This window comes from Podarcis melisellensis (assembly GCF_964234715.1).
Source record: "Podarcis melisellensis genome assembly, chromosome: 17".
NCBI lineage: Eukaryota > Metazoa > Chordata > Lepidosauria > Squamata > Lacertidae > Podarcis > Podarcis melisellensis.
The window spans coordinates 33,286,421-33,302,147 of record NC_138534.1 but is presented as its reverse complement, the minus strand read 5'-3'; the positions used below and the strand labels follow the sequence as shown (position 1 = coordinate 33,302,147).

Here is a 15,727-nt window from a genome sequence, read left to right as displayed (position 1 = left end):
GTTGAGCTTCTTTTAGGATTTTACCCCAAGAGAGAGACTGCCACAGGGGCTGGATTAAACTGATTGGCGGGCCGGATTAGACCCCAGTGGGACTTACTTCTGAGTAAACAGGCATAGGATTGGAGCTACACAGTGCAATGTTGTGATTCTATGTACTTACTTAGAAACAAGGCCCATTGCATAGAAGGCCCAGATCTAGCCAAGAGGCCAGGAGTTACCTATCCCTTCTTTAGGTACAGCACACTCGTTTTACAACAGTGTGACTTTGCTCATCCTTAATTTGTCATCTGGCACAAGCCCTCCTTTTTCTCTTCTTCCCAGGCAATTTTTTAGCCTCCAGATTTAATTCTTAGGTATGTTTTACCACCGAGCTCTCACTTCACAAAATGCAAAGTCTCCTTGTAACATTTTCTTTTATTCAAGATAAAAACAAAAGCATTGTGATATTACAGACAGTACTACAGAAAACAAATCCATTGTGATTGTAAAGTGCATTTTTTTTTAGTTGTGTACAAAATATTTAAAAACATGCAAGGCACTGAAGCATAAAACCGAGGATGACAATTCCTCAGTTACATTCATATTGGCATCTGAAACCAGGAAGCCAGGAAGATGACTTTAAAAACAAAATGGCGGGGGAAGAGTTGAAATGAAAGGGGTTGCTTGGGAGAACCATTCCTAGTTTCCATTTCACAGTCTTGTCTCCAGCTGCTTGCCTGGCAAGTTACTTACAGACACCTTTAGCAGAGTCAGTAAAGTCCCCACCCATCTAGCTACACATATATAATATTATTTACAAGAATATACTGTCCTGAAGTAGCTCCAAAGCAAGCAATTTAAGCCCTTGGGAGTTCAGCTTTATGGAAGAAACTGGATCCTAACTTTTCCAACAGTCTGATGGATTTATGTAGTGATCTTGCTGGAGCTCCTCAGTTCCAATACTTCTTCCCCATTTACTTCAGTCCTTGGTCAAGTTCCTACACATGGTCCCAGTATGTAGGTTTTACATGTAGTGGATCAAACAAGCAGGTCTTTAATCTGTAAACTTAGCCCATGACTAGAGGCCTGTAAGATTAAACCCCACTCTTATACCCCAGCCTCATATAAAATCCAAATACTGGGGCAATGTGCGACTCAGACCCCTGGGTAAAGTAGTCTTCAATCAAAGACTGGCGGATCTTCACAACTGAACTTTTCCACTTTATTCAAAACTGAACATCCAGGGACAGTTCTGGGAAAAAAACCTATTTGTGATTTTGCCGGTTTTTCCATGGATGACATCTACGCAAAAGTAAAGTGCAAAAATAGCATTATTTTCCCATGAGGAATTTAAGTATCTGGTATAAACTGTTCCGTAAAAGATGAAACCATTTAATAGGGGCTCTTGTGATCTTACCAGTTGCAATCCTAAGGTTGTATTTTAACTATATTTCGCTCATTCGTTACGGTTTTCATCGCTGGGAAATAAATCCTTTCCTTCTATCACACTGTTAAAGCTATCGCAACCATAGCAGTGAGCTGGATTGCTTTTTCTGTAACCGAAGAGAATAAATGAAGACACTGGAGCAGCTTCAGCCACTCTCACTTCTCCCCAGAACATCCCAGTGCCTCGGAAGCCGCTCCTCCCGTTCTAGATTAGTAAAGGAGGAGGTGGGTTGGTGACTAGATAAACATCAACTCTTAGGAAGCCAGATTCAGACCAAGTTACCTAGCAGATTATTTTCTACTCTTTGTGGGGGAGCAGATTTTGGGTTTTAAAAGCGCTAGCATCTGAGACCACCTGGGTACTTAATGGTGGCATTTCCAACATGAAGATGCTTACAAGCACAGTTCCAAGTAGGAATTCAGGTTCTGGCTATTAGTGGCACATTAATTAGGATCCTTTTCTATATTTAACAGCAAGCGGACATTCCAAGACAAAGTTCTTCTATTGTGTGCCAACCTAAAGCACACAGCATTGTATGGATGCATGTACTTTACAATTCAAGATGATCTGAGCAGTTTCATGTAACAGAATGCAAGAGGAACCAGTAGGGTTAGGTAGCCGGGCGCTTAGAAATCTGACCCAAGAGTCTTGCAATATTTCATCAGCAGATTATGGAGCTATAGCTCACGTAACAAAATTAACTTTCAGTCCGCCTTACTGTAACCCCATACTTGGATAGAGCTGGCATAAGTCACGTTTGCTTCACGACTGAGCCGCAATACTCCACAGATTCGTTTGTCTCATGTGTTTGGGTTGAGAATTCACTTGCAGCGGTCAAAAGCTCTTGTGAGCTGGGCTTGCACAGTACAAAGGGTGGAGGGAAGCTAAATGGCTTTCTTTAGTGTTTGAGTCACAACGTAGGGGCTTGGATCTAACAGTCCCCAATGGACCAGGAAATATGGCTGTCTGCTGCAGCGATGTACTGTGAAGCTAGTGTGGAAATTACCAACCCATTCTTTCTTTCTTTGGCTTATAGAGAAGGTTCCACAGCCCTTGCTTGCTCCTGCCCTTCCTCCACTCTCCTTTCCTAGCCTACAGGAACATGCAAAACTGCCTCCTACTAGGTCAGGCCATTAGCTGCCTAGCTCTGTATGGTCAACACTGCCCCAAAGTGGCCCTCCAGGGTTTCAATCATAGTCTCTCCATGTCCTACCCAGAAATGCTAGGGTTTAAACCTGGGATTTTCTGCACGGAGAGCACATGCTGTATCACGGATGTACAGTCTCTCCTGTGAGTGAGCAGTGGGGCAGGTATGTTGCACTGAACATAACGAATATTCTTCATACAAATCGATAACCTTTATTTGATTTTGTCAGTAACACTCAATTTTATAAAATTAATGGGGACGGGGAAGTAGTAAAACAAAACAGTTATTTAACCAGACAGGGCTCAAAAGAAATACATTTAAATAAAACGGTCATATGAAAAGTTATGTGTTCATAAAAAAATAGATATTTTTACTCTTTGCAGCCAACCCAAAGTAGTTGTTCAAGGCACATTAATAAGATCGCAGCCCCTCAACCTACGCTAACACACACATTTTGTTCAGGGGCTACGAGATTATAATATGAATGACCTCCCAGAGACTCTCCAGCCTCAGCCATTGTTGAGAAGAACTTAAAACATACTGTTCTCGTCAAAAAAAAAGGCAGAACAGTGAGTAAGCACCCTGGTATCTTCCCACAAATGAAGGCATTTCCTAAAATGGAAGGGAGCAGAGTCATAATACAAGCTAAAATTACAGCCACTTCTATTTGATCGCCTTGGTCTCTTCCAGATCGGACAAAGTAGATAAGGGAAGATGCTAGCATAGCTCCCTCACAAGGCTGGATATTGTCTCCATAGTTCTTTGTCAAACATGGAATAGCTTTTTGGAGATGTGTACCCCAGCAGGGTTCCTTAGCTCAACAGGTGAAGCATAGGCAAACATTTCTCTGTACGGCTTGCAATACTGTGGTGAACCTCAAAACATGTCAGCAGAACTGCTTGGACTGAAGCAGCGAAAGCTGAACTGGACTTGGGGAGAACTTGGCAGCATTAGTCTTAAGACAGCAAAGAGATCTCCCCTTTTCTAGCTGTTTAAATTCATTACATCCAGGATGATGCAAAGAGCACCTGTTTTTAAAAACCATCTGCAGTCAGGAGTTTCGCAAGTCCTTCAGTTTCAGTTTCTGCCAACTCATGCGAGCCTCCTTTCTCAACTGTGCCCTTGCAGCAAACTCCCAGACGTTTGCTGAGCAGGATGTTTGCAAATACACAGCCCAGATCTTTCATTCAGTAATAAGGCCCGCGTTTCTCATACCCTGAGTAGCTGGGCCATTCAGGAAAAAGGCCGTAGGAACACCGGGGGCTTCCAAACTGGTCAAAGGCAATCCCAAAGCCAGGTCCGCCCTGCGGCTGAGAAATCTCCCGGGCAGATTTGAGTTCAGACCGGATGATCCTGTAGTTGAGGCCTTTGTTGCTGTCCCAGTATACTTTGCCATCACACTCATAACACACAGCAAACTCTATTCTTTCATGGGGTTTAACTCTCTCAGGCAAGCTGACCTCGAAGGAGAACGTGTCCTTATCTGAACCTGCGTACGTGTCCTTAACATACTGGCAGGGGTAGTCTGTGAAGGTTTTCCAGGTGTCAAATGTCACCCGGATCTTCACAGCCTTCTCAAATGCAAGATTCCTGACTTTCACGGTGCCGATGATGGCTTTATCTTTCAGCATGCAGTTTTCAAGGCAGACGTAGTCGGCTTGGAGGCGATTCCGGAAGTCCAAATAATCTGCAGAAGGCTGTACGAAATCCAAGACAAAGTCGTCTCTGTCCACGGTCGTCAGGCCCACAATGTTGTCTATTAGTTCCGTGATATTAAATGGGATCTCCAACGGCTCGTCAAACTGGGAGAACACTTTAACGACCGTGAGAGACAAGCCCCTGCTGTCCGCAAAGGAAACCCTCTTCTTCACCCGGTTACTCTGCAGAGCTTTGACTTCCTCCCCCAGTTCGTTTAGCTGGGTGTTGCTGTTCAAATGGATGCAAGGCCGCAAAGGCGTCTTCGGCTTCGGAGCGATTTTGCAGGCAAAACTCTCCCTTCGCAAGTAGGGTGTGCGAAGGTAGACCTGCATGGCTACATCCACTGCCATTGTGGGCTTGTGAGGAAAGGAGTCCAAAATTCTGAAGAAGAAGGAAGAAAACAAAGACTGATCAATAATCAGAGGGCCATTGCACATCTCATGCAGCTACAAAACCCAGGTTTTATATGCAAGGACTCTCCTATTGGATCTGACTAGGCCTATTTAGTCCAGCATCATCATCAACCTTTATTACGGTCTAGAGACCCAACAAATTGTTACAAAGCAATACACAATTCATACAGCCTACCTCCAGGTTAAACAAGCATTTTGTTCGAAATTAAAGATAGGGATCATTGGTTCTTGCAACCACCGATAAAAACTTTGCTACTGCTAATGTTCTAGCATTTGTCCGGTCTTCCAATTGGAACCTGACATAGTGAGCCTCTGATTTTCCCGGGAAAGGTACCAGGCAAGGGTAATATTAGTTCGGCCCTGGCTTGCTCATATTTTGCACAGTGCAACAAAATATGTTTTATGGAATTGATGTCTTGAGCACACGAGCAAAGTCTGTCCTGGTAGGGAACTCCTCTCAACCTGCCATCCAACACTGCAGAAGGAAAGACGTTTAGTCTGGCTTTGGTGAAAAGCCTTCGATAATTTGGTACTGTCAGGTTTTTAATGTAAGATGTTAACTTAAAGACATGCCCATATTGTACTCCTACTGCCAGCGGACTACAGACTGCGTGTGATCGAGATCGCAAGTCACTGTGGGCATTATCCCATAATCTTTGCTTTAACGTCTTTAGGGCGCCTTCATAACCCAGGTAATACAGTTGGGGGAGGGGTGACAGACCAATAGAGGTGGCTTTTCTAGCTAAAAAAGCCACCTCTATTGGTCTGTCACCCCCCCAACTGTATTACCTGGGTTATAAAAGTAAAGTAAAGGTACCCCTGCCCGTACGGCAGTCGTGTCCGACTCTAGGGTTGTGCGCCCATCTCACTTAAGAGGCCGGGGGCCAGCGCTGTCCGCAGACACTTCCGGGTCACGTGGCCAGTGTGACGAAGCTGCTCTGGCAAGCCAGCACCAGCGCAGCATACGGAAACGCCGTTTACCTTCCCGCTATAAAGCGGTACCTATTTATCTACTTGCACTTAGGAGTGCTTTTGAACTGCTAGGTGGGCAGGAGCTGGGACCGAAAGACAGGAGCTCACCCCGCCGCGGGGAATCGAACCGCCGACCATATGATCGACAAGTCCTAGGCACTGAGGTTTTACCCACAGCGCCACCCGCGTCCCTTACCTGGGTTATGAAGGTGCCCTAAAAAAGTGAAAGCAAAGATTATGGGATAATGCAGCATTCTGCTCCCACAGTGGCCAACCAAGTGCTTATGGGATAGCCATGAACAGGTTGTGACCACAATGGCATTCTCCCATATCAATACACTATATGGTATTGTACTCCATCGTTTAACTATGAGCTGTTTAAAGTGATACTTCCTCTTAGGTGTCCTTAATCTCCCAAAATTCAGCTTAACTGGTTGACCCTAGCTTCTAGTTTTCAATGGCATTCCAGAACCAATCCCAGTTCTCCATGATACACACATCTTTGCAAAATATGTTTGCCACATTCACAATTTATATCTTTAGCTCGATGGCATTGCTTCAGGGTTGTGTATTTCGTTTTGATGGGAGATTTAGCCTAAAAAGTTCAAAAACCTTAAACAGAGTTTTAAAATGCCTGAATCCACAGCCCTCACATGCAGAGCAATCCAAAGCATGCTTATTCAGAAGAAAGTCCTACAAATTTCAATCAGTTTGCTCCAAGGTACGTGCGCCTTAGTCACCAAGTAAGTGATCTTGGCCAACATGCTTGGTACAGAGAAACAGAAATTCCACAACTGCCTCATGCAGATTTAAAAATTATGCAACAGAAGAGGTATATGGGTTGCATAATGAAAAGCATTCCAATCTGAATACCTGCAAACCAACAGATTTTGACTGCTTTTGCAATCAGCTGGCTCGGATATATGTTCAGAAGAATGCAAATTATCAAACAGAGAAAACTGGTTTCAAAACACATTTCCTACATCACCCCCTGTGACAATTTAGAACTTTGTTTAAATTACAGTGGTACCTCGGTTTCCGAACCGGTTTTCAAACACCGAAAACCTGGAAGTAAATGCTTCCATTTCCAAATGCACCTCGGTTAGTCGAACGGTTTCCACTGAGTGTTCCTCAATTTTCTCAATTAAATTTGCAGACTGCCCTTAGTGCCTCGTTTTTCGAACGTTTCAGAACTCGAACGGTCTTCCGGAACTGATTATGCTCCGAGGTACCACTGTAATCAATTTGAATATTCTTTTTAAAATTTCAACCAAACCATGTTGATGAAAAGTGTACTAATTTAACAACGATGCTCCTCCCATCATGTAGAAATATGCAGCATTTTCAGATGCAGTGATTCCAATGCAAAATTTCAACAGAGAAGATCCATAGTTCAGATTCCTGCTCCATCCTAACAGTCTTCTACTTCACATGAACACAATTATCAACCCTCGTCCTTCTCTGCACCAGACAACCCCAGAAATATATAAGAGTTTATATTTATTTTAAGCAGTCTAATGGAGGAACAACTCCTCCTCTAAACAGTGTTTCCCAAACTTGGGTCTCCAGCTGTTTTTGGACTACAACTCCCATCATCCCTAGCTAGCAGGACTAGTGGTCAGGGGTGATGGGAACTGTAGTTCAAAACCAGATGGAGACCCAAGTTTAAGAAACACCGAGTCTCACTTGAAAGCATTATCAAAAAGCAAACGGAGGGACACATTCATCACCATGCTCACCCAGGAACACAGAAGTTGCTGGACGGAAACCACATTGCAATCTGAAATGCTGGTATCCCAACAAGGGCACGGATTGGTTCAGGTAGCTGAATGAAGTGCAACTTCTACACTGTCTCTAATAAAGCTTCTTTATGCAGCAAATTTGCCCCGCCCACAAGTACTGGAAACTTTCCTTGGAAGTGCAGAAACAGGAAGTGGCACGTTGATTAAGCAGCAGTGACAGACTCTATTGAATTCATTGCTGGAAAGGAAGCCGCAGCAGACGTGCGACCGGAACTAGCATTAGCAAGTTCGGTCAGCGGCCAAACCAGTATTGAGACATTTCAAGAATTTGAACTTCTTGTAACAGTTTGAAGAAATGGCCCAAATCCAAGAATGAGTGACAAAAAAGGTTAAAAGAACCACCACAAACGTAAAGACAGACTGGAAAGTACAGTGGTACCTTGGGCTTACCGACTCTGCTAACCCAGAAATAGTACCTCGGGTTAAGAACTTTGCTTCAGGATGAGAACAGAAATAGTGTTCTGGCGGCGCGGCAGAAGCAGGCCCCATTAGCTAAAGTGGTGCTACAGGTTAAGAACAGTTTCAGGTTAAGAACGGACCTCCGGAACGACTTAAGTACTTAACCCGAGGTACCACTGTAATGTATTTCCTGCTATGCATGCTACCACTTCCTAGGCCTAATTGAGTAATAAATTAGCTAGGTGATGCTTAGTGCAAAGTTTAACATTTGACCAGTTTCAAATATTCTGGACCTCAATTGAGTTTAAATCTTGGGTTGGAAGACTAGAATCTATGGCGCAGGAGCACCTATCCCCTATATTGCGACGCACCAGTCAGCTTTTCCTAACATGGTGCCCTCCATACCCTGCTGGAACCATAACTCCCATAATCCCTGACCACTGACCATGCTATTAGGGGCTGGCTGTTGTCATCCAGGATATCTGGAGGGCACAAAGTCAGGAAGGCTGAGCTATGGGTTTGGAATAAACTATCTCTAGGTTTCCATTCAGTTTATGCATGCACACCCACACACAAATTTTCTCAGTGACCAAGTTTCAACGTTGCCAACTTATAACAGAAAACACTGAAATAAGAAGGTAGTCGTCTAAAGCAGGGGTGAGAAGTCTGTGACCCTCCAGATCAGTGTTTCCCAAACTTGGGTATCCACCTGTTTAGGGACTACAATTCCCATCATCCCTGACCACCGGGTCCTGCTAGCTAGGGATGATGGGAGATGTAGTCCGGCAACATCTGAAGGTCCATAGGCTTAATCACCATTCCTAGTCTAGAAAACAAGGTACGGTACAGGTAAAATGGGAAGCAATGGGTGATAGCTTAAGCTGAACAAATTTAAGTTTCACAGTTAACCACAGAAGTCCCTGCACATTTTTTTTAACCATTTCTGCTAATTTATCATTCCAAATGGTGAGATTATTGCAAATAGGAAACTCTCCCCATATATGCAATTCTGACTAAAGTGCACACTGATTCAGCCAACAGATAAAATTATATCTGACAAACATGAGACAACACCCATTTTGTGGATAAGCAAACCAATCTCTGTTTCTGCTCAGCCTTATACTGTCTAGATACCTTTCACAACTTGGTCTCAGAGTAAAGCCCATATATACCATAACATTGTGGAGCAAGGGTTACCTATGCAACTACTGTGTATATTTCTTTGGGAAGCAATTTTCAAACAGCATTCTTGGGAACCTTAGAAACAAGAAGCTTCTCATTGAGAAGATGATTGACTAATGGCAGACAAGCTGCCTAAAGGCAACTTGCCTGCCACTACTCATGTTCTCCTTCAAGGTGGAGAAGATAGGGAGTGCTGGGTGGGTTTTGCGGTACATTTGATGCAGAGTAACATGAATACGCACCAGGGACGCGGGTGGTGCTGTGGGTTAAACCACAGAGCCTAGGACTTGCCGATCAGAAGGTCAGCTGTTCGAATCCCCGCAACGGAGTGAGCTCCTGTTGCTCGGTCCCTGCTCCTGCTAACGTAGCAGTTCGAAAGCACATCAAAGTGCAAGTAGATAAATAGGTACCGCTTCGGCAGGAAGGTAAACGGCGTTCCCGTGCACTGCTCTGGTTTGCCAGAAGCGGCTTAGTCATGCTGGCCACATGATCCAGAAGCTGTACGCTGGCTCCCTCGGCCAATAAAGCGAGATGAGCACCGCAACCCCAGAGTCAGTCACGACTGGACCTAATGGTCAGGGGTCCCTTTACCTTTACTAACATGAATACTCAACACAAACAGCATGCTCTTCTCCAGAACATGATCCAGAATCCTCTGCAACATACAACAGATGCTCAAAGGTCCCTCAGCAGACATGCCAATGTGGAAATGGTTCTCTAAAGATAACCAAGTTTGACAGCCATCGTGTTCTGAAATTCCTCTATGAAAATCCACTTGTCTGCACTTAACCCAAAGCATATCAAAACGGGATGAACTACTCCAAGGAACTTCAACAGAGGGGACTGTAACATGAAACTACTGAACTGCAATACATCAAACCATCTGAATGGGAAGAACTACTCAAGATAAAGGAATCGGATGACGCCATGGCCTTTGGCTTGTGCAATAAAAGTTTACGATGGCGATGATAAAGGAACTTTGCAAGGAGATTGCATCAAGAAGTTCAATCATTTGTACTGCCATTATTTATGGACTGAACATGATTTTTAGGACATTATTTATGTTAACTGGCTGTGCCAGCATGCCAGCTGTTTTTTATGAATTACCAGCATTAAGTACATAATTATCACTGTGTGTCCTTTGCTGCATTTCATTCCCCACCCTAAAACTGCTCTGTACCCACTTCATGCATCTGATGAAGTGGACCACAATCCAGGGAAGCTTATGCAGTAATAAATGTGTTAAGTCTTTAAAGTGCCAAAAGACTCTTTGTTTGAGAGACAATGTGCCAGACCTGTTTCAGATACCTGTTATCAGCATGCCAGGTCTTGGCAGTTCTATTGTCATGCAGATAGCCCCTGACAAAACACAAGTCAACCTTTATGGGACTATTCCTTCCTCACAACACAACAGCATTTCCTGGTAGGATTGAGCATGTCCTCTGCCTGAGAGTCTGCAAAGCTGCTTCCACTTCCATATTCACTCAGTGCTTTTCCAGTACAGGGTCAGATTTAAGATGCTGGTTTTGACCTTTAAGGCCCTTCGCGGCCTAGGACCCTCGTACCTACGGGACCGCCTCTCCCGGTCTGCCCCACGGAGAGCCTCAAGGTCCATAAATAGCAACACCCTAGTGGTCCCAGGCCCTAAGGAAGTTAGATTAGCCTCAACCAGAGCCAGGGCCTTTTCAACACTGGCTCCGGCCTGGTGGAACGCTCTGCCTCATGAGACCAGGGCCCTGCAGGATCGGATTTCTTTCCACAGGGCCTGTAAGACAGAGTTGTTCCGCCTGGCCTTTGGCTTGGAGCCAATTTGATTCCCTCCCCCTCTTTCTTTTTTCCTTTCTCCTCCTGTGATGAGGCTGCATTTTAATATTTTAATGTTTCAATATTTTAATGTTGTATGTTAATCTTGTTTTTAAGTTGTTTTTATTATTGCTTGTTAGCCGCACTGAGCCCGGCCTTGGCTTGGGAGGCCGGGGTATAAATAAAAATTATTATTATTATTAAATACTTAGCTAGATGGATCCAGCTTCCTAAGAACTCATTACAGTTCTGACCAATTAGAAATCCTAAGAGACAGATTTTTTTGTGTGCAAAACGAAACCCTCATTTAATGAATAAGATTGATGTCTAACGAGGAAGAAACACAACATCAGAAATTCCCTGTTTGGAATCTAGTTTGGCAGATGTTGGGGAAAGAAGTCAGTTTTGGCCTCTTGCCTATTTGCAAATTGATAATTTTTTTTGCTGGAATTCAAGTGTCATGCCCCAACTGCAGTTGCAAAGTTGGCTACTTTAAGAACAGGATGCTGGCCAAGATAGGCCTGATTTTCTTAAATACTCTCTCCAAACTAAGTCAGAGCTAGCATGCTAGTTTTGCATCTATTTCCCAATATGCCCAGTTTCACATCCTACTCATTAATAAGGCTAAGCAAATTGCTTTGTTACAAGTAACTCCCAGATGAAGGTTTTGCTGCGATTCAAGCTTTGGAAGGATAAAGCCCTTGAGAGATTTCTGTGGAGAATCACAAGTACAAAGCTTCCTATGGGACCGTACTAGAGCTGAGTTTGCTGAGGTTTTCACACCTAAAGGATTTCAAAATCTGAAACCAAACATATTAGTCTGGGCTTCACTGTACGTCCAGGTTTCAAAACACAGGCACTTAAATATTTAAATATGGCTTTTTATGTATACTGCCCTTAACTCCATTGAAGGAAAGGATATATATATATAGAGAGAGAGAGAGAGAGAGAGAGACAGACAGAGACAGAGACAGAGACAGACACGCACATTAGCATGGTCAGGTTTTTTTTAATGACACTGAAATTAAGGCCATTTCTAGCAGTCCAAGTTTAGCAAAAATAATTCAGGATAGCACTTAAGAGGACTTTCAAAATGGGACTTCACAAATTCAGTAAAAATAGGTTAACCAATAGTTATCATCATATGGAATCAAAGAATTGTAGAATTGGAAGGGATACAGGGGGCCATTTAGTCCAACCCCCTGCAACATTCAGAGGCAGATATATCTGAAGAACAGATATTGCATAAAAAGACCAACAGGGAAAGTAGTTAACTGACTGAGAGTTTCCTAAGGCTGGCCACTGTTTAAAACACGAAACTAAACGAGATGGATCTTTGGCCTATCTAAGGAAGGCCATTTTTATATAATCTTATCACTGCTTCAAGCCATTAAAAAAATACAAACAATATTAGCAGCTACAATAGTGCTTTGAACAATATTGGGAGAGCCAAAATCAGGTTCATTTGTTTTCATTCCTTTCTTGCCGTTAATGAAATGACAGCAGACCTATTTCTCCATTTTAGAAAACTGTTTCCTGAATGACCTTAATCTGACCCAGCCACCAGACTTCTGCTTATTCTCACCTTCACCACTTATTGCAAATCCATTTGTCCATGTCCTTTATGATGCAGAAGCAACTGCTCGTTTTTCTATAACCTTAAAGACACAGGCACTGCAGGTTGCACATCAACTCCACACCTGATGAAATTCCCTGTTCTACACAGCTATTGAAACTGCAGGAGCCCTGTTCCCTTTTTCATCTAGCCATCTTAGGTAGGATGTGGGTTTTGCTCCAGTCTCCTGGTGCACTCTTTTTATTTATGGGCATGATGAAGCCTTAGAGTCTGTGCTCCATCAGAAACCCTCCAACACAGAGAACAAAAGCCATGCTCCTAGATTTCTGAAACTGTAAAAGGTAAAGGGACCCCTGACCATTAGGTCCAGTTGTGGCCGACTCTGGGGTTGCGGCGCTCATGTCGCTTTATTGGCCGAGGGAGCCGGCGTACAGCTTCCGGGTCATGTGGCCAGCATGACTAAGCCGCTTCTGGCGAACAAGAGCAGCACACAAAAACGCCGTTTACCTTCCTGCCGGAGCGGTACCTGTTTATCTACTTGCACTTTGATGTGCTTTCAAACTGCTAGGTTGGCAGGAGCAGGGACCGAGCAACGGGAGCTCACCCTGTCAAAGGGATTTGAACTGCCGACCTGATCGGCAAGTCCTGGGCTCTGTGGTTTAACCCACAGCGCCACCCGCGTCCCATCATCCAAATGAGACATAAGCATAGGACAGATGTGCAGCCTGATCCGATGTATGGTTACAAGGTAGAAATGTCCCACCATGCATAGGCTATCAATGGCTACTAAACACAATTGATTGCTACGTTCTACCTCCACTGTATAACAGTTGTTTATTAAGAACTGCAAGTTGGAAGATTACTATTGCACTCATGTCCTGTTTGCAATCTTCTATCTGCCTTTGGTTGCACTGCTTGAGGGGAAGGTGCTGGTCATCGCTGGCCCTCTGGCCTGATCCAGCAGGATTCTTCTAATGCTTTTAGGATCTGCAGCCTCAAATTGGTACAATAACTGCTGCTTCTTCCCAGGGAACTGTACTTCTAGAAGTAGGGATTATCAAAGTTCTCAGCAGAGTAGAACCCTCAAAATTATTTGGGGGCAATTTATGACACATCCAAAACTGCTACCAATATTGTTCAATTCTATCCCTGACCCTGCAATGGCTTTTACAGTCTCCAATCCTAAACCCATTCAACCTGGAAGTATACCTGATTGAATTCAACAGGAGCCTGCTTACAATAGACACTACAAAATTGTGCTGTTAAGTGAGTTTAGAAAAGAAAATGGATACTGAAAAGATTCTTCCTATGTGCAAATAAAATAAAATAATATAGTATTATGTTTTACATACCTCATAAGGACGAAGGTGGTTAGCTATAAAGATGCTGCAAGATGATCTGGGCTGGAGGTGCACCCAGATTTCACAAGGCACAGCAGCTATAGATTCATTGCCTGGAAACAGCAGGGCAAGGCAGGATTAGCAGAACTCCAAAACTAATGCCAGGCCCCACCCCTTCCTCCTCCTCTACATTCATGCCAACAAGGCAACCACCTTCCAAGTTCTTACAGAGATCAAATATATAGGCAGAGGCACCTCTATTCATATTCACACACACCCCTGAACACCTTCTTCACACAGAAGTGGATTCAGAGAGGAAATGTGTCTAGAGATTACAGGCTAAATTCCTAGGCAAACTTGAAAGCCCGGCTGAATTCAATAGGACTTTCTGAGCATTAAGTGCTGGAGGGCTTTCAATAATCTCAAAGCAGGGGACAAACGCCACCTCGTTTTTTTCAAGTTGCTTGGATTCAGGCAAAAGCAGGCATTATAAAATATTGTAAGCCAATCTGCACCATTTAAAAAAAAGAAAAGCAACCTTTGCTACAGAAATTATCTCCGGCAGGTGCGCTTCTTCGAAGATAAACCATTCACAGCCCCGGTTTAAATTTTAAAGGTCCTCTCAGGCATGACTCATGCGTCCTGATGGAGCAAGCTGTTGTCAGACCGGGTCATCTCTACCCTATAAGGGGAATCCTAAGAGGGGAGTCGAAAGAGACTCCAGGTTCGCGCCTTGTAAGGCCGCTTTTGTTCGACGACGGCTCACCTTGAGCTCCTCTGTGAAAGCAAGTTCGGCGCTCTCATTTCCCGTTTGCTATTCTAAAAAAAGGACTGACTCCAAAGCGGAAAACGAAAAGAGCGCACAACGAAGCAGAGTCCCACTCCCCGCTTTCAAAACTGCCTCGCCAGGTGCGCAGCGCCTTCGCCTCGGGGGAATCTCTCTCTCTTCGCGGCTCAGGGAGCTGCTGCAAGGCTGGATCCGGCTCGGGCTGAACGGAGAGATGCTTCCTCGTGGCCCCGATTTCAACCGGACTTGCTCTCTTGCGCGCAAGCCTATTGCGCTTGCTCGGAATCCACACCGGGGCAACTCCCTCGCGCACCCACCCACCACTAGGCAGGCGCGCACAGGATCGCCGCAGCCAATTCCTGCGGAAACCAAGTCCCTTCTCTGCATAGCATTACGCTACTTAGGCAATATATTTTAAAAAAAATGCATTCCTGACCTGGCTCGCTCGACCTGGGAAGCAAACGCTGGGCAAAGAGAGAGAGAGAGAGCCCTCCCTGCGCACCTGGCTCGCCCCATTTTCCCCGCCCCGCCCCATTACCTGGAGCCGCAGGGCCGCGCACCAGCTTCCCGGGCTTGCAGCAGCTTCAGAGGCCGTCCCAAGTCGGCTCGGCTGCCCTGCGCGGAGGCGCCCTGCCCTCCTTCCTCGGCCCAGGCCATTCGGTCCCTGCGCGCACGCGAAGCGAGCGCCCCCTCCGCTCCCTTAAGAGCCGCCCGTTCGGCGGCGAGCAGCCCCGGCAGGGGAGGAAGCAGCGGCGCGGCCAATGGCCGGCCTCTTCACCCGCCCTCCGACAGCCAATGGCGGCGCAGCTTCCCCGTGAGAGACCAGGAGGATGGCGCGTGGACGCCGGGCTGGCGGGCGGGGAGGGGGCGGCAAGTGATAGCGCGCATCTGGAGCGCACGGGGGCCGGGAATGGGATGGAGCGTGGAAGGAGGCCCGGGGCAAGCGGCCCTCTTCCACCCCAGGCCCGTGCGCGTTTTAGGGCCTTCTCTCAGACGGAGGCGTCGCTCTTGGCGCCCCAAGGCAGCCTCCTCCTAATAAGCGCAACATACTTTTAAAAGCGCATTTCTTTTCGCCAACTGGACGCACAGCAATAATCCTGGGAACTGTGGTTTGCTCTGGGTGCCTGGGTGGGACAAGTTATTCCCGAAAATGTGGGGCGCTGGATGCAGCCTTGAGTTGAA

At 45.3% G+C, this 15,727-nt stretch overlaps 1 protein-coding gene across 2 annotated transcripts; it reads right to left on the bottom strand.

Annotated features, from left to right (window-relative positions):
* Positions 1-396: 396 nt before the first annotated feature.
* Positions 397-15,221, bottom strand: PPP1R3B (protein phosphatase 1 regulatory subunit 3B). 2 transcript variants are annotated; one of them, XM_081894729.1, is made up of 3 exons: positions 15,084-15,221; positions 13,771-13,871; positions 397-4,652 (listed from the first exon to the last, which is right to left on the bottom strand). In XM_081894729.1, exons 2-3 carry the CDS (start codon positions 13,773-13,775, stop codon positions 3,761-3,763), a joined length of 897 nt encoding a protein of 298 aa, XP_081750855.1. In that variant the 5' UTR covers positions 13,776-13,871; positions 15,084-15,221; the 3' UTR covers positions 397-3,760. The 2 variants fall into 2 exon arrangements, with proteins under 2 accessions (XP_081750855.1, XP_081750856.1); XM_081894730.1 differs by lacking the exon at positions 15,084-15,221 and adding an exon at positions 14,525-14,808.
* Between the last annotated feature and the right edge of the window lie 506 nt (positions 15,222-15,727).